Source organism: Oncorhynchus clarkii, chromosome 12 (genome assembly GCF_045791955.1).
Source record: "Oncorhynchus clarkii lewisi isolate Uvic-CL-2024 chromosome 12, UVic_Ocla_1.0, whole genome shotgun sequence".
NCBI classification, from domain to species: Eukaryota; Metazoa; Chordata; class Actinopteri; order Salmoniformes; family Salmonidae; genus Oncorhynchus; species Oncorhynchus clarkii.
This window is the reverse complement of record NC_092158.1, coordinates 12,617,527-12,641,966: the sequence shown is the minus strand read 5'-3', so window position 1 is coordinate 12,641,966 and position 24,440 is coordinate 12,617,527. Positions and strand designations below refer to the sequence as shown.

The 24,440-nt window shown below is 40.1% G+C and overlaps 1 protein-coding gene across 2 annotated transcripts in view; it reads left to right on the top strand.

Moving 5' to 3' along the window:
* Positions 1 to 604: 604 nt before the first annotated feature.
* Positions 605 to 24,440, top strand: part of LOC139422718 (trimeric intracellular cation channel type B-like) — a 33,559-nt gene continuing 9,723 nt past the window's right edge. Inside the window, exons 1-3 of one of the 2 annotated variants that reach the window (XM_071174027.1) lie at positions 652 to 1,061; positions 7,197 to 7,217; positions 17,440 to 17,596. In XM_071174027.1, the coding sequence (XP_071030128.1) occupies positions 17,490 to 17,596 (107 nt within the window). In that variant the 5' untranslated portion in view covers positions 652 to 1,061; positions 7,197 to 7,217; positions 17,440 to 17,489. Of the gene's footprint in view, positions 1,062 to 7,196; positions 7,218 to 17,439; positions 17,597 to 24,440 lie in introns of both variants that reach the window. The other variant, XM_071174026.1, reaches the window with a different exon arrangement.

Genomic DNA, 24,440 nt, shown 5'->3' with positions numbered 1-24,440 from the left:
GCTTTCCACATACATTTCCAATTGTTGACGAACAGAGAAAGCATAATTATACAATGCTGCCCTCTGGTGGCAAAATTATGTAGGTTCGTTGTGTCCGTTGAACCCCAAACTGGATCAAAGTATGTTCTTGTTCATCAAACTAAACCTCCCCATAAAAACATGCATCCCCTCTTTATTTTTGGCAAGTAGCCTACAGTAGGTAGCCTACACAAATTGCATTAAAAGTGCAATACTCTTAATATAACCGTGTGTGAGTGTGGCTTTTTTTGTGAATTTATGTAAATCACGAAGCTCATCTGCAGGAAGATTCTCAGCAACAAAAGAGTGATCAAATTAACATCTTCCACCTGTATATACAGCAGTAGGTCTGCCTATGTAATTACCATGTAAACGGTCGCAACGATAATAACATGTGCATAACTGTACCCTTCTGCTCAGGTAATTACCATGATCTAAGTATATCTAAATAATGAACTCTCTGCCTATGCGCGTGTGTCCACGCGCGAGAACCTGTCCTCTGACTGTAAATGGTCCTATACCTGTAGCATTACTACTCTAGACACACACACCTCTGATTGGCTAATCCTCCCACTATTTCCCAATCAGAGAGCTCGGCTTGCTCGAGCTGCCACATCATAGCAATGGCGGACCGAAGTAGCAGGAATTCCGCGTCCTTGTATTTCCAATCCGGTAGGGAGCCGTTGCTGAGCGACCAGCGGAGATCCCAGAAGTCCGCTAACCAGCTGTTGGCTGCTTTTTTTTTGCGCTCTCGTCAGATCCAGCTGTTTTGGTCGGAAGACAAAACAGACTGGGACATACCCGGGAGAAACCAAACTGACTGCTTTGATGCTTGAAGTTGGACGTCTGCCGCGTATTGACACCTCGAGGATTAGACATAGGGAACACTCCAAGTGAAGGGTTCCACAGTAACAGAAATATGGATTTGTTTAGGGTTTTGAATTTGGACGAACTGTCCCATGGACTGGCTGGTCTGTCCATGTTTCCATACTTTGACACGGCGCACTATACTGTGTCAGTGATGGCTCTACGAGAACAGCCAGGTAAGCAAAGGACATTCAACAACGGGTTGTGTTGGACAGGTCCAGCTCATTACAATTGTTCAAACTTTTTTTTATATAGCCTAATATACCAGCCTATTGAATGGTTTGGTTCTTTACTTCTCATATTTTAATGGCAATTTGTTGAATGTTAGGCCAGGCTACACTTTTTGCTCACCCCAGAGACAGACTTCAGCCTCTAGCCGCTAAATTAGCGTGTTTGAAAGAACATGAAACTTTAGAGAACGTTCCACACAATTCTCCCTATTTGGCCACGTTGATATTGAGATCGTTTACTATCATGTTTTCATTTTCTAAATCCCCACAACTGGATGGCATACTAAAATTATGCAATGGATTATTGCTGCACGGATATTTTGAGATCCCTCATTTTTAAGAGTAACATTTATGCTTTAGTCCGCTTATGGTTGACCTATTTGCCCAGTTAAAACGAATCACAAGTCACACCACACAAGTCTCACCACTTTTGCATTCTTGATGTATTTAAAAATAACTTTTGAAGTACATATTTGTAAACAAAATACATGTGTTGTCCCAGTGATCTTTACACACACACACACACACACACCACCCTGTGCTGTATCAGGGTGGTTAGACTCATCATACCACAGATCCAGACTGTACTGCCGAAGCTTTGCAGACTTATTATATTCCTTTTGATACTCATTGCCAGGGATGGGAGGCGAGGCCCATCAATAATGGAATAGTCCTCCTTTCTGGTTATTTTTCTGCCATCAAGGTTGCCTCAAGACTCACTGAGGAAACACATGGCCCAAATAAATGATAACAGAAGTGGATTATAACACAGCATGTGTAATTCTAGTAGGAACAGGGCTACTGTACCTTGAGTTGCCTGACACTATTCCACATCTGTTATGTTTATATGTAACTCTGGTCGTGGCTCAGTCTGAAGACAGGTGGACTTTTACTGCCTCAACATGGACCTGTTCTCCAAACAAACAACACATGGGTTCAAGTACTATTTGAAATGATTCAAACACTTTTAGTATTTACTCTAGTCTCATTGGAGTGCCAGATAGGCCAGGTTTGCACTTTTGCAATTTTCTATTGGTTCCATTGCAGTAGGCAAGTTCAATCAAGCCCAGATAAAGTATTTGAGATGATTTGAAATAGTGTTTGGGCTCAGGTCTGGATCAAACCTCCCATTGTTGTCCCTGGCGACCACAGTGTAACAGCAGTCTATTTTAGAGCAGTGTGGCTTCAACTTACTTGTGTGGCATCTCATTCCCTCTGGCCTAGTGTCAATACCTCAGCCTGTACTCATATAGGCTATGGTTGTGTCTTAAATGGCACCTTATTCCCTATATACAGTAGTGCACTATTTTGACTGGAGCCCTATGGGTCAAAGGTAGTGCACTATATAAGGAATAGGGTAGCACTGGGGATATAGGCTCTGTCTCCCACAGGCTCTCTGGGAGTGATTGAGGGATTGAGTAATGGAAGGGTTGGCCTGGTGCAGTTTCCCTTGGCTGTCAAACCATCCCAAAATATCACACGGTCATCCAACACACACCGAGGGTCTTCATGTCACCCCTCCTCTGGGTGTGTGTGTTTGTTTTTTTATTTTTTTAAATTTCTTATTCCACCTTTATTAAACTTGTCTTTATGTGTGTGTAACACAATATGTTTGTGGCCTTCATTTTCATGGATTCTACAACACATCAAGCCAAACGCTAATAATGGAGTCTAGAGCCATATCAGAGATAGATTGTAGAACTTAAAACATTAGAACACCGGAGCAGGAGCTTGTTAGAACACCGGAGCTTATTAGAACACCGGAGCTTATTAGAACACCGGAGCTTATTAGAACACCGGAGCCGGAGCTTATTAGAACACCGGAGCTTATTAGAACACCGGAGCCGGAGCTTATTAGAACACCGGGGCCGGAGCTTATTAGAACACCGGAGCTTATTAGAACACCGGTTCTTATTAGAACACCGGTGCTTATTAGAACACCGGTGCTTATTAGAACACCGGAGCTTATTAGAACACCGGAGCTTATTAGAACACCGGAGCTTATTAGAACACCGGAGCCGGAGCTTATTAGAACACCGGTGCTTATTAGAACACCGGAGCTTATTAGAACACCAGAGCTTATTAGAACACCGGAGCCGGAGCTTATTAGAACACCGGAGCTTATTAGAACACCGGAGCTTATTAGAACACCGGAGCCGGAGCTTATTGGAACACCGGAGCCGGAGCTTATTAGAACACCGGAGCCGGAGCTTATTAGAACACCGGTGCTTATTAGAACACCGGTGCTTATTAGAACACCGGTGCTTATTAGAACACCGGAGCTTATTAGAACACCGGTGCTTATTAGAACACTGGTGCTTATTAGAACACCTGTGCTTATTAGAACACTGGTGCCAGAGCTTATTAGAACACTGGTGCTTATTAGAACACTGGTGCTTATTAGAACACTGGTGCTTATTAGAACACCGGTGCTTATTAGAACACCGGTGCTTATTAGAACACCGGTGTAAGCACCGTAGCTGCTCTCTATTTTTAGACAGTGCTGGATCTAGTCATGATTCCCACAAAACACTTGGACTTTACATTTTTCCTTATAGTAGCTGGCACATTTTAGACTAGAGGCTCAACGAAAAGCGCTACTGAACATTAGTTTGCCCTTTACTGTTTATTACAGACTTATAAATAGTAAGATTATAATTATTTTTCACAGGGACACTTTTACTTGTCTTTATAAAGAAGAGTTATCTCAAGCACTGTCCAAACTACACTGAGTGAGGTCTAACATGGAAAACAGAACATTAGTTATAAGACATTGTACTGTGAACAATCTGTAACCTAATAACAAGTGTTCCATCCTCTAGCAGGATGCTCAGAGCAGAGAGAGCAGAGAGAGCAGAGAGAGCAGAGAGAGAGAGAGAGAGAGCAGAGAGAGAGAGAGAGAGAGAGAGAGAGAGAGAGAGAGAGAGCAGAGAGAGAGAGAGCAGAGAGAGAGAGCAGAGAGAGCAGAGAGAGAGCAGAGAGAGAGAGAGCAGAGAGAGAGAGCAGAGAGAGCAGAGAGCAGAGAGCAGAGAGCAGAGAGCAGAGAGAGAGAGAGAGAGCAGAGAGAGCAGAGAGCAGAGAGCGAGAGAGAGAGACTCTCCCCAGTCTCTCCCAAACTCTAATGGACTATGTGATATAAGACTGTTTCCTCAGGATGACATCTAAAGACCCATAAAAGTGTTTTATGAACAGGCCTCTATAGAAACAAGGTGCTGTTTGCAACGTAATGAATATACTCTGTAGACCGGAACTACAGAAAGACAGTGAGACAGGTTACACTACATTCGGTCCCTTCTGTTTGGAGAGCATTTGAAATGATCACAGACTGGGGCCATCTCTTCTAGCCTGGTTCCAGATCTGTTTGTGCTGTATAGCCAACTCCTATGTGGTCGTTGTTATTGAATGTGACGAGACAGCAAAAAACAGATATGTGAACAGGCTATAAGTCCCAAGGATAACACCTGAAGTGCAGGTAGAGCTCAGAGGTGTGTTCAGTTTGTCATTGCATCAGATATTTTCTCCACTTTACCCACAGGTAAGATTTGACTTGCAAATGTCCTCTGAATGCAAATCAAGCTGATTACCACAAGGTATCTTGAGTCCTGCTAGTCATGGTGTGACCTACACAGTCTGCTTAGAGATAGTGTACATCAGAGGAGGCTGGTGGGAGGTGCTATAGTAGGACAGGCTCATTGTAATGACTGGAATGGAATAATGGAATGGTACATAACACATCCAACACATGTAGACAACATGTTGGATTCAATTCCATTTCTTTCTATTATAGCCATTACAATGAGCCTATTGCCCTATACGTCCTCCCACCAGCCTCCTCTGGTGTGCAGTGCCTTCTATACTGTCAACTAAACAAGCTGTTCCTACAGTGTGTCTCACTCTGCTGGTGTTTGGGATTCTGTGTCTCACTCGGCTGGTGTTTGGGATTCTGTGTCTCACTCTGCTGGTGTTTGGGACTCTGTGTCTCACTCGGCTGGTGTTTGGGATTCTGTGTCTCACTCTGCTGGTGTTTGGGACTCTGTGTCTCACTCTGCTGGTGTTTGGGACTCTGTGTCTCACTCTGCTGGTGTTTGGGACTCTGTGTCTCACTCTGCTGGTGTTTGGGACTCTGTGTCTCACTCTGCTGGTGTTTGGGATTCTGTGTCTCACTCTGCTGGTGTTTGGGACTCTGTGTCTCACTCTGCTGGTGTTTGGGACTATGTGTCTCACTCTGCTGGTGTTTGGGACTCTGTGTCTCACTCTGCTGGTGTTTGGGACTCTGTGTCTCACTCTGCTGGTGTTTGGGACTCTGTGTCTCACTCTGCTGGTGTTTGGGATTCTGTGTCTCACTCTGCTGGTGTTTGGGATTCTGTGTCTCACTCTGCTGGTGTTTGGGACTCTGTGTCTAAGTGAGTTCCCAGTGGGAGATTGGATTCCAGCAAGCATTCATTGTGTCATTCATAACAATTTACCTACAGTACATGTCAGAATGCAGAAGTAAAGTGCTCACCAAACCTTCACAGTGTAAACACTGCCTATCTCTCTCAGTACTGTATATTGTTGTGGAAATTCTAACAAGTGAAAGAGACTGTCATTTCTTCAAACCAATAATTTGTATTAATAAAAATTGCAACAATGAAGCTGGTCGGCCACTCTCGAGTGTAGGACCGAGAGCTCAACAACACCGAAAATGCAGAAGTCTTATATAGTAGACCTAAAAATGCTTAATCATGGCTGGTTCCACCCCTCCCCGGTAGATCAGGGCATCATAAACTATCAGGTGTGTGAAATCATAGCGCTAAAACAAGTGATAACGCCAGTTCCGTTACTCCATTTTCTCAAGCCAGCCTCTGTTCTCTTCATATCTCAACACAGTTATGCCCTTGAAAGATAAAAAAGAACAGCTGCGGTCACTCTCAAAGGCTTTTTTGTCTTTGGCCACACACCAAGTTTCCCAGGAGCAAAGATGATTAGAAACAGGTCTATTCTATTCCTCAAGTTATCTCTAATTGGAGTCACACCATGAGACCAGTAGACAGAAACCAGTAGACAGAGACCTGTAGGCAGGGACCTGTAGGCAGGGACCTGTAGGCAGGGACCGGTAGCAGGGACCGGTAGGCAGGGACCGGTAGGCAGGGACCAGCTGCAGGGGAACCATCCTTTCTCAGAAGGACAGCATTGGTAGTTATGAAAATCTCTTACTATTGTAAGAGGGAAAGGGTGATACCTAGTCAGTTGTACAACTGAATGCATTCAACTGAAATGTGTCTTCCGCATTTAACCCAACCCCTCTGAATCAGAGAGTCAATATTCATGCAGATATAGTAAACAAAGCAGATAACTACTTCATTTTCCCTCACAATATCCACTGGGAAAATACTGTAATTCACAAAAAGGGACATTCAGTAGTTTCCATGACATAGTGTAGATGAAATATTTGAGGCTCTTCATGGGACTCTTGAAACACAAACATCTCTTGGACTCACTCTTTAAGTTCCCTTTACTCGTCATGGAGCAACCTCTTCTACATGCAGAGTAGCAACAACCCACTCAATGAATAATGGTCGCTAGCTGGCAGCATAGCATTCACCCATTCTTAATGGCTTCTCTGTACCAAGGCATAGACAATTAGCCTGGTCCCAGGTCTGCTTTTGCTGTTTTTCCAAATGAGCTTGGTCCCAAATCTGCTTATGCCTCTTGCAAGCTGTTGGGACCTTTGGAAAGACAGCACAAACTGATGTGGGACCAGGATAATAGACAAAGCACAAGCTTCACTAATTACAAATGTACTCAAGCTGTATGCAGTGGAACTAAAAGCGTTGGTTGACAAAACCTCTTGTTTAGTTCTGCTTTCTGAACCCACTAGGGACTAGGCCTGCTGTAAATGATAGTCTGTAAATATCAGTTTCAAAGTTGTTGATAAGATCCCAAGAAAATGTCATTAGTTATCTATACATATTTTAATAACAGCTACAGTAGCATTTAAAGAGTAAAAAAGCATTAAATGAATTGTTTTTACTTACTTGCGTAGCTAGGTACTAAATAATGTACATAGTCATTAATGTTGTGCCTTTGCTGATGTTGCAGGTTATGTGTCCCAGTAGACAGGTATGTTATTATTTCACCAGTCATTATTGTAACCATCCCATCCACCTGCTACTGTACTACTACAGTACTACTAGTACTACTGCTACAGTACTACTACAACAGCACTACTGCTACCGTACTACTGCTACAGTACTACTACAGTGCTACAGTACTACTGCTACAGTACTACTACAGTACTACTAGTACTACTGCTACAGTACTACTACAGTACTACTAGTACTACTGCTACAGTACTACTGCTACAGTACTACTACAACAGTACTACAGCTACAATACTACTGCTACAGTACTACTACAATAGTACTACTGCTACAGTACTACTACAGTACTACTGCTACAGTACTACTACTACAGTACTACTACAGTACTACTGCTACAGCACTACTACTACAGTACTACTACAGTACTACTAGTACTACTGCTACAGTACTATAACAGTACTACTGCTACAGTACTACTACAACAGTACTACTGCTACAGTACTACTACAACAGTACTACTGCTAAAGTACTACTACAACAGTACTACTGCTACAGTACTACTACAACAGTACTACTGCTACAGTACTACTGCTACAGTACTACTACAGTGCTACAGTACTACTGCTACAGTACTACTACAGTACTACTAGTACTACTGCTACAGTACTGCTACAGTTCTACAACAGTGCTACTGCTACAGTACTACTACAACAGTACTACTGCTACAGTACTACAACAACAGTACTACTGCTACAGTACTACTACAACAGTACTACTGCTACAGTACTACTACAACAGTACTACTACAACAGTACTACTGCTACAGTACTACTGCTACAGTACTACTACTACTGTACTACTACAGTACTACAGAACTACTACTATAGAACTACAACAGTACTACTGCTACAGCACTACTGCTACAGTACTACTGCTACAGTACTACTACAACAGTACTACTGCTACAGTACTGCTACAGTAGTACTACAACTGTACTACTACAGTACTACAGAACTACAGTAGTACTACTACAACAGTACTACTACAACAGTACTTCTACTACAGTACTACTGCTATAGTTAAGATATATATTGTATGTCTCTGAGTAAATCCAGCTTCAGGGATCCACTGTCGATAAGTCTTTTTCCCAGAAGGCTTTGTCCCGGATCTGATGCATGCATGGATACCGCTCCATGCTTATTTTTTATTTTATTTTCTAACCTTTATTTTACCTAGCCTGGTCCCAGATCTGTTTGTGTGGACTTGACAACTGTTTGCATGAGGAGTTGGCAAGAGAGCACAAACAGATCTGGGACCAGGCTATATTTAAGCTTTGTTGCGTCTGTGTTATGGAGACGGAGCCATGGCTTTTCTCCTCTTCTAATCCAGCGACCACTATTCTATAACTGTTTCTTAAGCTTATTAAGAGGTTAATTAGGCTGTTAATAACCTGCCGTCAATTGACTACAACCTACTTTCAATTGATGATTTGCATGATTGCAGTTATTTTGATGAGTGACGTTGTTGTGGTGTTGAGGTACTATAACCACTATTTCAGTTACTGTGCTCCAATGCGCTCCAATGCCAAATGCTGGCGACCATGGAGGCTGTCAGTTCTGACGTACAGTGCCTTGCGAAAGTATTCGGCCCTCTTGAACTTGGCGACCTTTTGCCACATTTCAGGCTTCAAACATAAAGATATAAAACTGTATTTTTTTGTGAAGAATCAACAACAAGTGGGACACAATCATGAAGTGGAACGATATTTAAAACATTTTTAACAAATCAAAAACTGAAAAATTGGGCGTGCAAAATTATTCAGCCCCCTTAAGTTAATACTTTGTAGCGCCACCTTTTGCTGCGATTACAGCTGTAAGTCGCTTGGGGTATGTCTCTATCAGTTTTGCACATCGAGAGACTGACATTTTTTCCCATTCCTCCCTGCAAAACAGCTCGAGCTCAGTGAGGTTGGATGGAGAGCATTTGTGAACAGCAGTTTTCAGTTCTTTCCACAGATTCTCGATTGGATTCAGGTCTGGACTTTGACTTGGCCATTCTAACACCTGGATATGTTTATTTTTGAACCATTCCATTGTAGATTTTGCTTTACGTTTTGGATCATTGTCTTGTTGGAAGACAAATCTCCGTCCCAGTCTCAGGTCTTTTGCAGACTCCATCAGGTTTTCTTCCAGAATGGTCCTGTATTTGGCTCCATCCATCTTCCCATCAATTTTAACCATCTTCCCTGTCCCTGCTGAAGAAAAGCAGGCCCAAACCATGATGCTGCCACCACCATGTTTGACAGTGGGGATGGTGTGTTCAGCTGTGTTGCTTTTACGTCAAACATAACGTTTTGCATTGTTGCCAAAAAGTTCAATTTTGGTTTCATCTGACCAGAGCACCTTCTTCCACATGTTTGGTGTGTCTCCCAGGTGGCTTGTGGCAAACTTTAAACAACACTTTTTATGGATATCTTTAAGAAATGGCTTTCTTCTTGCCACTCTTCCATAAAGGCCAGATTTGTGCAATATACGACTGACTGATTGTTGTCCTATGGACAGAGTCTCCCACCTCAGCTGTAGATCTCTGCAGTTCATCCAGAGTGATCATGGGCCTCTTGGCTGCATCTCTGATCAGTCTTCTCCTTGTATGAGCTGAAAGTTTAGAGGGACGGCCAGGTCTTGGTAGATTTGCAGTGGTCTGATACTCCATCCATTTCAATATTATCGCTTGCACAGTGCTCCTTGGGATGTTTAAAGCTTGGGAAATCTTTTTGTATCCAAATCCGGCTTTAAACTTCTTCACAACAGTATCTCGGACCTGCCTGGTGTGTTCCTTGTTCTTCATGATGCTCTCTGCGCTTTTAACGGACCTCTGAGACTATCACAGTGCAGGTGCATTTATACGGAGACTTGATTACACACAGGTGGATTGTATTTATCATCATTAGTCATTTAGGTCAACATTGGATCATTCAGAGATCCTCACTGAACTTCTGGAGAGAGTTTGCTGCACTGAAAGTAAAGGGGCTGAATAATTTTGCACGCCCAATTTTTCAGTTTTTGATTTGTTAAAAAAGTTTGAAATATCCAATAAATGTCGTTCCACTTCATGATTGTGTCCCACTTGTTGTTGATTCTTCACAAAAAAATACAGTTTTATATCTTTATGTTTGAAGCCTGAAATGTGGCAAAAGGTCGCCAAGTTCAAGGGGGCCGAATACTTTCGCAAGGCACTGTACCTGTGTGTTCAGATGGCTACTGCTGTGCAAAGCTGGCTGTCCATCTGTAGTGAACAGTGATGCACAAAATGTGATTTAATCAGCTATTTAATGATTGTGCAAATGCTGGTTGTTGGTACGGCGACGCCTGCGAGTTGTAGTTGTGAAGAACCTGTGTGCGTGTGTGCGTGTGTGCGTGTGTGTGTGTGTGTGTGTGTGTGTGTGTGTGTGTGTGTGTGTGTGTGTGTGTGTGTGTGTGTGTGTGTGTGTTATAACCGTGTACCTGGGTAATCACTCATCTGTGATGTGATGTTTGATGATATTAAACAAGAGTGTGTGAGATGCCCAGTGATAGTGAATGTTCCACTGCTGTTAGTTTCTCCTGTTAAACCTGTTGATGCTGGCTGTTTTGTTGGAGTTTGGTCAGGCGGTAACATTGACTCTGCCAACTCCAGACCACTCATATCCCAGGAGATCTGCATGTGTTCCATCTCTCTCTCTTTCCATTTCTAATCCTGTTCTAATTTTCTCATTTCTAATGTTCCATTTTAAGTACAAAACATCTAAACCAGTTCGTTACTGGTGTTAGGTTCTAATTCTCAGAGTACAAACTCAACGGACACTACGAATGCTTTAAACCAAGTTTATTCATCCCAGAGGATCAATAAAACTGCATTAGACAAAAACATGGTTTCACCCGTGGTAGTATACATACCCCACTTTGGATGGAGTCTCCTCGTTATCGCAACACATTGCATCATTATTGCTAGGCAGGAAGCTGAATGATATGAGCCTTAAACGGTTCCTCCCCTTATCAGTACTGCCACGTGTGATCGTTTTCCCTGCACTCAGCCCCTCCCAAGCGTCAATATGACTCCACCCCTCATGTCTCTTTTAGAACTAATGATTCATCATAGTTAAAGCTCAGAAACCAGACCTACATGTATTTTACACAACACAACATTCTTGACCTTGTTGCTGTTGAGTTATTGAAACAAATATAAATAATTAAGTGTAGGTCTACTCTGCGATGTCTGCAGTATTATAAAGGGCCCTACAGTAGTTGTGGTCAGGAGATAGAACTGTAAACTACATGGCTACATAGTTAGAACTGTAAACTACATGGCTTCATAGTTAGAACTGTAAACTACATGGCTACATAGTTAGAACTGTAAACTACATGGCTACATAGTTAGAACTGTAAACTACATGGCTACATAGTTAGAACTGAAAACTACATGGCTACCTAGTTAGCACTGTAAACTACATGGCTTCATAGTTAGAACTGTAAACTTCATGGCTACATAGTTAGAACTGAAAACTACATGGCTACCTAGTTAGCACTGTAAACTACATGGCTTCATAGTTAGAACTGTAAACTACATGGCTACATAGTTAGAACTGTAAACTACATGGCTACATAGTTAGAATAGTAAACTACATGGCTACATAGTTAGAACTGTAAACTACATGGCTACATAGTTAGAACTGTAAACTGCATGGCTTCATAGTTAGAACTGTAAACTGTAAACTACATGGCTTCATAGTTAGAACTGTAAACTACATGGCTACTACATGGCTTCATAGTTAGAACTGTAAACTACATGGCTACATAGTTAGAACTGTAAACTACATGGCTTCATAGTTAGAACTGTAAACTACATGGCTACTACATGGCTACATAGTTAGAACTGTAAACTACACGGCTACTACATGGCTACAACATGGCTACCTAGTTTGAACTGTAAACTACATGGCTACTACATGGCTTCATAGTTAGAACTGTAAACTACATGGCTACATAGTTAGAACTGTAAACTACATGGCTACATAGTTAGAACTGAAAACTACATGGCTACCTAGTTAGCACTGTAAACTACATGGCTTCATAGTTAGAACTGTAAACTACATGGCTACATAGTTAGAACTGTAAACTACACGGCTACTACATGGCTACTACATGGCTACCTAGTTAGAACTGTAAACTACATGGCTACTACATGGCTACATAGTCATAACTGTAAACTACATGGCTACATAGTTAGAACTGTAAACTACATGGCTTCATAGTTAGAACTGTAAACTGTAAACTCCATGGCTACCTAGTTAGAACTGTAAACTACATGGCTACATAGTTAGAACTATAAACTACATGGCTTCATAGTTAGAACTGTAAACTACATGGCTACTACATGGCTACATAGTTCGAATTGTAAACTACATGGCTACATAGTTAGAATTGTAAACTACATGGCTACATAGTTAGAACTGTAAACTACATGGCTTCATAGTTAGAACTGTATACTGTAAACTACATGGCTACCTAGTTAGAACTGTATAATACATGGCTACATAGTTAGAACTATAAACTACATGGCTTCATAGTTAGAACTGTAAACTACATGGCTACATAGTTAGAACTGTAAACTACATGGCTACTACATGGCTTTATAGTTAGAACTGTAAACTACATGGCTACTACATGGCTACATAGTTAGAACTGTAAACTACATGGCTACACAGTTAGAACTGTAAACTACATGGCTTCATAGTTAGAACTGTAAACTACATGGCTACTACATGGCTACATAGTTAGAACTGTAAACTACATGGCTTCATAGTTAGAACTGTAAACTACATGGCTTCTTAGTTAGAACTGTAAACTACATGGCTACATAGTTAGAACTGTAAACTACATGGCTACATAGTTAGAACAGTATGCTACATAGTTAGAACTGTAAACTACATGGCTACATAGTTAGAACTGTAAACTACATTGCTACATAGTTAGAACTGTAAACTACATGGCTACATAGTTAGAACTGTAAACTACATGGCTTCATAGTTAGAACTGTAAACTACATGGCTACATAGTTAGAACTGTAAACTACATGGCTACATAGTTAGAACTGTAAACTACATGGCTACATAGTTAGAACTGTAAACTACATGGCTACATAGTTAGAACTGTAAACTACATGGCTACTACATGGCTTCATAGTTAGAACTGTAAACTACATGGCTTCATAGTTAGAACTGTAAACTACATGGCTACATAGTTAGAACTGTAAACTACATGGCTACTACATGGCTACATAGTTAGAGCTGTAAACTACACGGCTACTACATGGCTACTACATGGCTACCTAGTTAGAACTGTAAACTACATGGCTACTACATGGCTTCATAGTTAGAACTGTAAACTACATGGCTACATAGTTAGAACTGTAAACTACATGGCTTCATAGTTAGAACTGTAAACTACATGGCTTCATAGTTAGAACTGTAAACTACATGGCTACATAGTTAGAACTGTAAACTACATGGCTTCATAGTTAGAACTGTAAACTACATGACTACTACATGGCTTCATAGTTAGAACTGTAAACTACATGGCTTCATAGTTAGAACTGTAAACTACATGGCTACATAGTTAGAACTGTAAACTACATGGCTACTACATGGCTACTACATGGCTACATAGTTAGAACTGTAAACTACACGGCTACTACATGGCTACTACATGGCTACCTAGTTAGAACTGTAAACTACATGGCTACTACATGGCTACATAGTCATAACTGTAAACTACATGGCTACATAGTTATAACTGTAAACTACATGGCTTCATAGTTAGAACTGTAAACTACATGTCTTCATAGTTATAACTGTAAACTACATGGCTACATAGTTAGAACTGTAAACTACATGGCTACTACATGGCTACATAGTTAGAGCTGTAAACTACACGGCTACTACATGGCTACTACATGGCTACCTAGTTAGAACTGTAAACTACATGGCTACTACATGGCTTCATAGTTAGAACTGTAAACTACATGGCTACATAGTTAGAACTGTAAACTACATGGCTTCATAGTTAGAACTGTAAACTACATGGCTTCATAGTTAGAACTGTAAACTACATGGCTACATAGTTAGAACTGTAAACTACATGGCTTCATAGTTAGAACTGTAAACTACATGGCTACTACATGGCTTCATAGTTAGAACTGTAAACTACATGGCTTCATAGTTAGAACTGTAAACTACATGGCTACATAGTTAGAACTGTAAACTACATGGCTACTACATGGCTACTACATGGCTACATAGTTAGAACTGTAAACTACACGGCTACTACATGGCTACTACATGGCTACCTAGTTAGCACTGTAAACTACATGGCTACTACATGGCTACATAGTCATAACTGTAAACTACATGGCTACATAGTTATAACTGTAAACTACATGGCTTCATAGTTAGAACTGTAAACTACATGGCTACATAGTTAGAACTGTAAACTACATGGCTTCATAGTTAGAACTGTAAAGTGTAAACTACATGGCTACCTAGTTAGAACTGTAAACTACATGGCTACATAGTTAGAACTATAAACTTCATGGCTTCATAGTTAGAACTGTAAACTACATGGCTTCATAGTTTCAACTGTAAACTACATGGCTACATAGTTAGAACTGTAAACTACATGGCTACATAGTTAGAATTGTAAACTACATGGCTACATAGTTAGAATTGTAAACTACATGGCTACATAGTTAGAACTGTAAACTACATGGCTTCATAGTTAGAACTGTATACTGTAAACTACATGGCTACCTAGTTAGAACTGTAAACTACATGGCTACATAGTTAGAACCTTAAATACATGGCTTCATAGTTAGAACTGTAAACTACATGGCTACTACATGGCTACATAGTTAGAACTGTAAACTACATGGCTTCATAGTTAGAACTGTAAACTACATGGCTTCTTAGTTAGAACTGTAAACTACATGGCTACATAGTTAGAACTGTAAACTACATGGCTACTACATGGCTACATAGTTAGATCTGTAAACTACATGGCTACATAGTTAGAACTGTAAACTACATGGCTACATAGTTAGAACTGTAAACTACATGGCTACATAGTTAGAACTGTAAACTACATGACTACATAGTTAGAACTGTAAACTACATGGCTACTACATGGCTACATAGTTAGAACTGTAAACTACATGGCTTCATAGTTAGAACTGTAAACTACATGGCTACTACATGGCTACATAGTTAGAACTGTAAACTACATGGCTTCATAGTTAAAACTGTAAACTACATGGCTACTACATGGCTACATAGTTAGAACTGTAAACTACATGGCTTCATAGTTAGAACTGTAAACTACATGGCTTCATAGTTAGAACTGTAAACTACATGGCTACTACATGGCTACATAGTTAGAACTGTAAACTACATGGCTTCATAGTTAAGTTAGAACTGTAAACTACATGGCTTCATAGTTAGAACTGTAAACTACATGGCTACTACATGGCTACATAGTTAGAACTGTAAACTACATGGCTTCATAGTTAAGTTAGAACTGTAAACTACATGGCTACATAGTTATGCTTGTGTTTAGGACAGGAGGTTTCCCCGCCTGCCTCTCCAGGAGTCTTTGATCCTTCAGATTAACCAGCCGTACTCTACAGGACTTGGCTAGAGTTGGGATAACCTTGTACACAAGACCAGGAAGTAGATTACTTGGGAACTGGAAAATGAAGACTAAGAAGGGCCAGATTCATAGTGCTGTATTTGGCTCTTAAAAGGGCATCAGCTGGCGTGTACCTCCTATGCTCACATGATGGACTAGTCAAATACAAGATCAAGTAGTCAAGTACAGATGAAGTTGTTGGGAACCTGATGCTGTGCACCAGCTAGCTATAGCTAGGCTCATGATGTATTGCTTGTTTTCCTTTTATTTTGAAGCGCTTTGAGATAGTAGGAACTGGATCCTATTCTTGACCAGTACAACATCACCATGTGAGCATACTATATTTAGCCTTATTTTTAATTGACCGTAAAATGTGTTAGTCATAGTAGGTGGGGTTTATTAGCTTGCTTGCCACAGTTTGTGGTTTAATGACCTTTTGGCTGACCTGAGTGACCCCGCTACCAGTGTCTGTCCCTAATACTCAGAAGTCTTAAACTAGGATCCAGGATCAAGTAGTATCTAGAATGTATTTCTTTGAGGCAGTGTCCATAGTCACAATCCTGAAAGGCTTTGCATATGGGGAGACAGTACAGACACGAGCAGATACCAGCACTAATCAACAATCAACTTTTGAGCTCTAAACGGAATCTCATATCCATAGAAAATGGTGTGTAGGCGAGATGAGCACATATCGTGTCTCTGGGCATGACCTGTTCTCAATTGTATATCTACTGTCCCTGGAAGTCTGAAAGGACCTTCCTCAAACTGTTCATGAATGTTTAACAGCCCTGGAAGTCTGAAAGGACCTTCCTCAAACTTCATGAATGTTTAACAGTCCTGAAAGTCTGAAAGGACCTTCCTCAAACTGTTCATGAATGTTTAACAGCCCTGGAAGTCTGAAAGGACCTTCCTCAAACTGTTCATGAATGTTTAACAGCCCTGGAAGTATGAAAGGACCTTCCTCAAACTGTGACGCTCCTATAATGTGAAACTCCTCCACTGTAATCTCTCCTCTCACTATGAACATATTGCTCTGCTGGGCTTTAGCTCCTCTGCAGTTTTACAGCAACACGTTTCTAGAACTGACAAGAAGAGAGCATTAAACAAGAACACACTATACACTTCTTGTTCTATATAATTGTAGACTTGTTCTAATTAATCAATCAATCAAATGTAATTTATAGATCTCTTTTTTTTTTTACATCAGCAGTTGTCACAAAGTGCTTTACAGAGACCCATTGCAGCCTTTTACATCAGGTCAGCAGCTGTCACATTGTTCCAAAATAAGGTTAGGATGCTGATGAGAGAGAAAGTCTATCAATAGCTGATGACTTCAACATGTATGATGATGACGATGATGATGGAAGTCTCTGCTAATAGATTACGGTCAGGCTTTTTTTCTAAGCACCTCCAGTGTTTCTCATCATCCTTCACATGGTGTTTGATGTTATGTTGTACTTTTTTTGTTATTTGACTTTAGTTTTAGATGAACTACACTAACCTCTGCTGGTGACTGGGTTACAGGAGCCCTGGAGGTGGCGAGGAGGAGCCCGTTTGCCTGCTGGTTCAGTTCTATGCTCTATTGCTTCGGAGGGGGAATTCTCTCTGGCCTCATGATGGCTGAGGCCCCCATAGCCCCTCTGTCCAACAGCATCAACGTCCTCATGGCCTCAGTGATCTGGTGAGTGGAGTGGAGAGGAGAGAGAGAGTGGGGGAGGGAGGGAGGGAGGGAGGGAGGGAGGGAGGGAGGGAGGGAGGGAGGGAGGGAGAGAGAGAGGGGGAGGGGTTGAAGGAGGGGGAGAGAGGAAGACTGGGAGAGAAAGAGGCTGAGGTCACGATAGCCCTTCTGTCCAACAGCACTAACGTCCTCATGGCCTCTGTCATCTGGTGAGAGGAGGGGGGAGGGAGAGAGAGAGAGGAGGGAGGGAGGAGTGGGGAAGAAGAGAGGGAGAGTTCACAGGATAACATATGGTAAAGATATTTGACCAGTAGAATACTGTCTGTGGACCCTGAAAACCAGTAAATTCCCTATGAGGCTCAGTGGTGGAAAAAGTACTCAATTGTCATACTTGAATAAAAGTAAAGATAGAAAATGACTCAAGTAAAAGTGAAAGTCACCAAGTAAAATACTCCTTGAGTAAAAGTCTGAAAGCATTTGGTTTTAAATATACTTAAGTATCAAAATGCCTTTCATTAAGCAAACCAGACGGCACAATTAAATGTTATTATTATTTTTTGTACAGATAGCCAGGGGCACCTCCAACACTCAGACATAAGTTACAAACAAAGCATTTGTGTTATGTGAGCACCAGATCAGAGGCAGAGGATGACCAGGGATGTTCTATTCATAAATGCGTGAATTGGACCATGTTCCTATCAAAATATACATTTTACATTTGGGTGTCAGGAAAAATGTGTGGAGTAAAAAGTACCTTATTTCTTTATGAAATGTAGTAAAGTATAAGTTGGAAAAAATATAAATATTAAAGTACTTTTTATGGCAAGTCAGTTAAGAACAAATTCTTATTTACAATGACGGCCCAGGAACAGTGGGTTAACTGCCTTGTTCAGGGGGCAGAATGACAGATTTTTACCTTGTCAGCTCGGGGATTCAATCTAACAACCTTTCGGTTACTGGCCCAATGCTCTAACCACTAGGTTACCTGCCACCCTTACACCAGTGATGAGGCTCCCACATTCCGGATACACTATAACACAGCAGTAAACAGCTGATAGAGAAATGCTATTTTTGAAAAAAATAATTGAGGGATGGGGGGATGTATCGGAGCAACTGGTGTGTGATGGAAAAATAGAGGATCCATTGAGCTCCTTGATTAAAAAACATCCACCATGCCTCCTCTTCAATACCATAGCGTTTTAGTGCCCTCTGCTGGGCTGAAATCCAACATGTATTTTAAATCAAATCAAAAGCTAATGGTCACATACACACACATGTTTAGCAGATGTTAGTGTAGGTGTAGTGAAATGCTTGTGTTCCTAGCTCCAGCAGGGCAGTAATATCTAACAATTCACAACAATACACACAGATCTAAAAGTAAAAGAATGGAATTAAGAAATATATAAATATTAGGGTGTTCAATGTCAGAGTCCAAAGAATAAATATATATATATATATAAAGACATTATGGACAGTATGTGGGTAGAATATTTAGTATACAATACCGGTCAAAAGTTTTAGAACACCTACTCATTAAAGGTTTTTTCTTTATTTTACTATGTTTTTACCATTGTAGAATAATAGTGAAGACATCAAAACTGTGAAATAACACATGTAATCATATAGTAAACAAAGTGTTAAACAAATCAAAGTATATTTTATATTTGAGATTCTTCAAATAGCCACCATGTTCCTATCAAAATATAAGTACATTTGGGTGTCAGGAAAAATGTGTGGAGTTAAAAGTACCTTATTTCTTTATGAAATGTAGTAAAGTAAAAGTTGGAAAAAATATAAATATTAAAGTACAGATACCCCCAAAAAACTACATAAGTAGTACTTTTACTTAAGTACTTTTTATGGCAAGTCAGTTAAGAACAAATTCTTATTTACAATGACGGCCCAGGAACAGTGGGTTAACTGTCTTGTTCAGGGGGCAGAATGACAGATTTTTGCCTTTATGACAGCTTTGCACACTCTTGGCGTTCTCTCAGCCAGTCTCATGAGGTTGTCACCTGGAATGCATTTCTTTTAACGGGTGCCTTCTTCAAAGTTCATTTGTGTAATTTCTTTCTTTCTTAATGCGTTTGAGCAAATCAGTTGTGTTGTGACAAGGTAGAGGTGGTACACAGAAGATAGCCCTATTTGGTAAAAGACCAAATTCATATTATGGCAAGAACAGCTCAAATAAGCAAAGAGAAACAACAGTCCATTTATTACATTAAGACATGAAGGTCAGTCAATCCGGAAAATTTCAAGAACTTTGAAAGTTTCTTCAAGTGCAGTCACAAAAACTATCAAGCACTATGATTAAACTGACTCTCATGAGGACTGCCACAGGAAAGGAAGACCCAGTTACCTCTGCTGCAGAGGATAAGTTCATTAGAGTTACCAGCCTCAGAAATTGCAGCCCAGATAAATGCTTCACTGAGTTCAAGTAATAGACACATCTCAACATCAACTGTTCAGAGGAGACTGTGTGAATCAGGCCTTCATGGTCAAATTGCTGCAAAGAAACAATGACTTAAGGACACTAATAAGAAGAAGAGACTTGCTTGGGCCAAGAAACATGAGCATTGGACATTAGACCGGGAGAAATATGTTCTTTGGTCAGGAGTCCAAATTGGAGATTTTTGGTTCCAACCGCCGTGTCTTTGTGAGACGCGGTGCGGGTGAACGGAGGATCTCTGCATGTGTATTTCCCACCGTAAAGCATGGAGGAGATGGTGTTATGGTCTGGGGGTGCTTTGCTGGTGACACTGTCTGTGATTTATTTAGAATTCAAGGCACATTTAACCAGCATGGCTACCACAGAATTCTGCAGCGATACACCATCCCATCTGGTTTGGGCTTAGTGGGACTATCATTTGTTTTTCAACAGGACAATGGCCCAACACACCTCCAGGCTGTGTAAGGGCTATTTGACCAAGAAGGAGAGTGATGAGTGCTGCATCAGATGACCTGGTCTCCACAATCACCTGACCTCAACCCAATTGAGATGGTTTGGGATGAGTCGGACCGCAGAGTGAAGGAAAAGCAGCCAACAAGTGCTCAACATATGTGGGAACTCCTTCAAGACTTTTTGAAAAAGCATTGCAGGTGAAGCTGGTTGAGAGAATACCAAGAGTGTGCAAAGCTGTCATCAAGGCAAATGGTGGTTATGTTAAGAATCTCAAATATAAAATATATTTAGATTTGTTTAACACTTTTTTTGGTTCCTATATGACTCCATATGTGTTATTTCATAGTTTTGATGTCTTCACTATTATTCTACAATGTAGAAAGTAGTAAAACTAAAGAAAGACCTTTGAATGAGTAGGTATATCTGTAGAATAAGTAGGATAGAATAGTATATATAGAGCAATAGTTGAATGGGATGGCATTGACTAGAGTTCAGTATATAAAGTGTCTTCGGAAAATATTCAGCCCCCCTTACTTTTCCCACATTTTGTTAGGTTCCAGTCTTGTTCTAAAATTGATTAAAACAATCCCCCCCCCCCCCCCCTCATCAATCTACACACATTACCCCATAATGACAAACCAAAAGGTTTTGCTAATACATTTTTTTTAATAAACTGAAATATCACATTTACATAGAGTTGAAGTTGGAAGTTTACATTACACCTTGGCCAAATACATTTAAACTCTTTTTTGACAATTCCTTACATACAATCCTAGTAAAAATTCCCTGTCTTTGGTCAGTTAGGATCACCACTTTATTTTAAGAATGTGAAATGTCAGAATAATAGTAGAGAGAATGATTTATTTCAGTTTTATTTCAGTTTTCACATTCTCAGTGTGACAGAAGTTTACATACACTCAATTAGTATTTGGTAGCATTGCCTTTAAATTGTTTAACTTGGGTCAAATGTTTTGGGTAGCCTTTTCTGAGGTCTTGGCTGATTTCTTTTGATTTTCCCATGATGTCAAGCAAAGAGGCTTTGAGTTTGAAGATTGGCCTTGAAATACATCCACAGGTACACCTCAAATTGACTCAAATGATGTCAATTAGCCTATCAGAAGCTTCTAAAGCCATGACTTCCTTTTCTGGAATTTTCCAAGCTGTTTAAAGGCACAGTAAACATAGTGTATGTAAACTTCTGACCCACTGGAATTGTGATACAGTGAATTATAAGTGAAAAAATCTGTCTGTAAACAATTGTTGGAAAAATTATTTGTGTCGTGCACAAAGTAGATGTCCTAACCGACTTGCCAAAACTATAGTTTGTTAACAGAAATTTGTGTAGTGGTTGAAAAACAAGTTTTAATGACTCTAACCTATGTTTATGTAAACTTCTGACTTCAACTGTGCCTCTACTGGTATACCGTCAAGCCCTGGTGTTTTTCCAGACTGAAAAGATTTGATTGCCTCAAAGTTCCTCATCTGTAAGTTGACCTTCACACCAGTCTTTCTGTAAATGTGTTAATTTTTACATTATTATTATTATTATTAGGAAATACATCCTTACAGTTAACATCAATCAGTGGAGATGGAGGAGACTGAAAAGAAAACATATGTTTAAAATATTTAGCTTCCTCTTTCAAAATATAATTTGGTGAATCATGGATAACTCCATCATTTGTAACGTTTCTGTAAATTATTTTTGGTAGAATTTCCGTGTTGAAGATTCAAGGAAAATGTGAATTATTTTCCCATTTTCCATCCAATTCACTTTATTTTTTTGAATACATTACACTTGATGGTTCTTGAATAAGTCCCTGGGTTTCTTTGAGTTTTTCCTCTAACCTATTTTGTGCCTCTATAGTACAGTTTCCATTTCCATCTACCTGTGGTTTTACTTCCTCAATTTCCTTTATTAGTCTCATCTCTTTTGACCTAAACTACTTTTGTTTTAATGATGAGTATTATACTGAATGCCATGTAAAAATGGATCTTCTTTTTTTATGATCTGCTAAGCCATTACAATTATAACTTGCAATACTTATTTCCCCACTTACCATAACGATACCCAAGTGTCAATTATACTTACCACAACCAATGTTTGTAAACTTACCATTAAAAAGTGCCATTATGATTAAGTGTCCATATAGCTGTACCATAATAATGTGCACTGTTAAGCATACTGTAGCTGCAACTTGGTAAACATCCAATTGTCCTAATATTCCACCCACTAAAACCTCCCCCCATATCTAGGTCTGTTGTCACTAAGACCATCAGACCCTCTCCCTGACTCATGACGCACCTTTGCGTCCTAAGGCATACACTTGGCCGCCAATTTGCATTGGCCAGAGGGAAATATGGGCAGTCCCATAATAACATAATTGTCTATGAGAATGCCTAAGAGAACTAAACAAATAACATGGAAAAATAGTAACAAAAAACATAAAACAATAATAGATCATATCAATATAGATAATAACAGCACAATCTTATACATGCCTGCTCATATTTGAAAGTTCTAGCAAAGCTATAAGCATGTCAGCCCAGGCTGCTCAGTTCATTGGATGCAATTGTTCATAAAAAAAAAAGTAAATATGTGAAAAAAAGAAGAGAAAACAACCTAAATATATCACAAGACCAGTCCCTTTAAAAAGAAAAAAGGTCCTTTACATGCAAGACATATTTCATGTAGTCCTCATTATAACCTGTTGTATTCTGACAAAAAAAAGGAACGTCGATTCAAACAGCCGCTAATGACTGCAAGTCAAAATTTGTCTTAGGCATCACATTATATCCTGTTGTGTCGTGCCATGGCTGTGCCAGAGCCGAACGCAAGCCAACCCCGGGGTCTCCCTTATGGGAAGGCATACTCAAGTTCAACTCACAATCGATTCCGACACAACCACGGCACAACAGCCAAGAACACATGTAGTACTGACAATCCAGAGCGAGTAAACCTGTAAAACCAACCCTACACATTATGTTTTTTATTCCAGGGTCGTTGCTCTAATCACCTCTATCCACATTTCTTGGTTTTGGTAGGTTTTAAAAGTCACAGTGGGAACAACATCCCCTATACACTTCCTGATAAACTCAGTCACCGTGTCTGTGTATACATCAATGTTATTCTCAGAGGCAACCCGGAACATATCCCAGTACACGTGATCAAAACGATCTTGAAGCATGCATTCCGATTGGTCAGACCAACGTTGAACAGACCTTAGCACGGATACTTCCTGTTTGAGTTTCTGCCAGTATTTTTTTATAGAGTAGCTTACTGACTGTTGAACTAGATTGTTTGTTTATTTGGTCTCAATCCAATATTAAATTTACACATAGATTGTGTAATATTTAAATTAGATATGGATATTTAAGAACCTTTGTTTGTCAGGTTCTGGTTACCTTTTGCATTATACTGTATAAGTAAAATGGAAGAGTGGCTTCTGCCTTGAGAGCAGTTAATGGGGATCCCTACTAAAATACAACTAAGTAGTAGCCATATTAGGGATATTTTGATCAGTGGAGGCTGATGGGTGGAGCTATTTGAGGACGGGCTCATTGTAATGGCTGGAATGGAATTAATGGAATGGAGTCAAACATGTGGCATCCATTTGTTTGATGTGTTTGAAACCATTCCATTCTAGCCATTACAATAAGCCTGTCCTCCTATGGCTCCTCCCACCAACCTCCTCTGATTTAGATAGCATCCACATTGGATGATTGTGACTATGCGCTAGTGTGACAGAATATACAAATGAGCGGGTAAATGACCACACAGAGGAATGGACAATAAGCCAGTTATTCAGCCATTAGCCATGCTCCAGCCTGAGACGATGAATCACTGTATCATATCAACACACAAGCTCAAGCCAGGAAATGCACATCATAGAAAACCCAAAACAGAATCATCAGTGTTGACCTAAACACATTGTAACTTTGTCAACT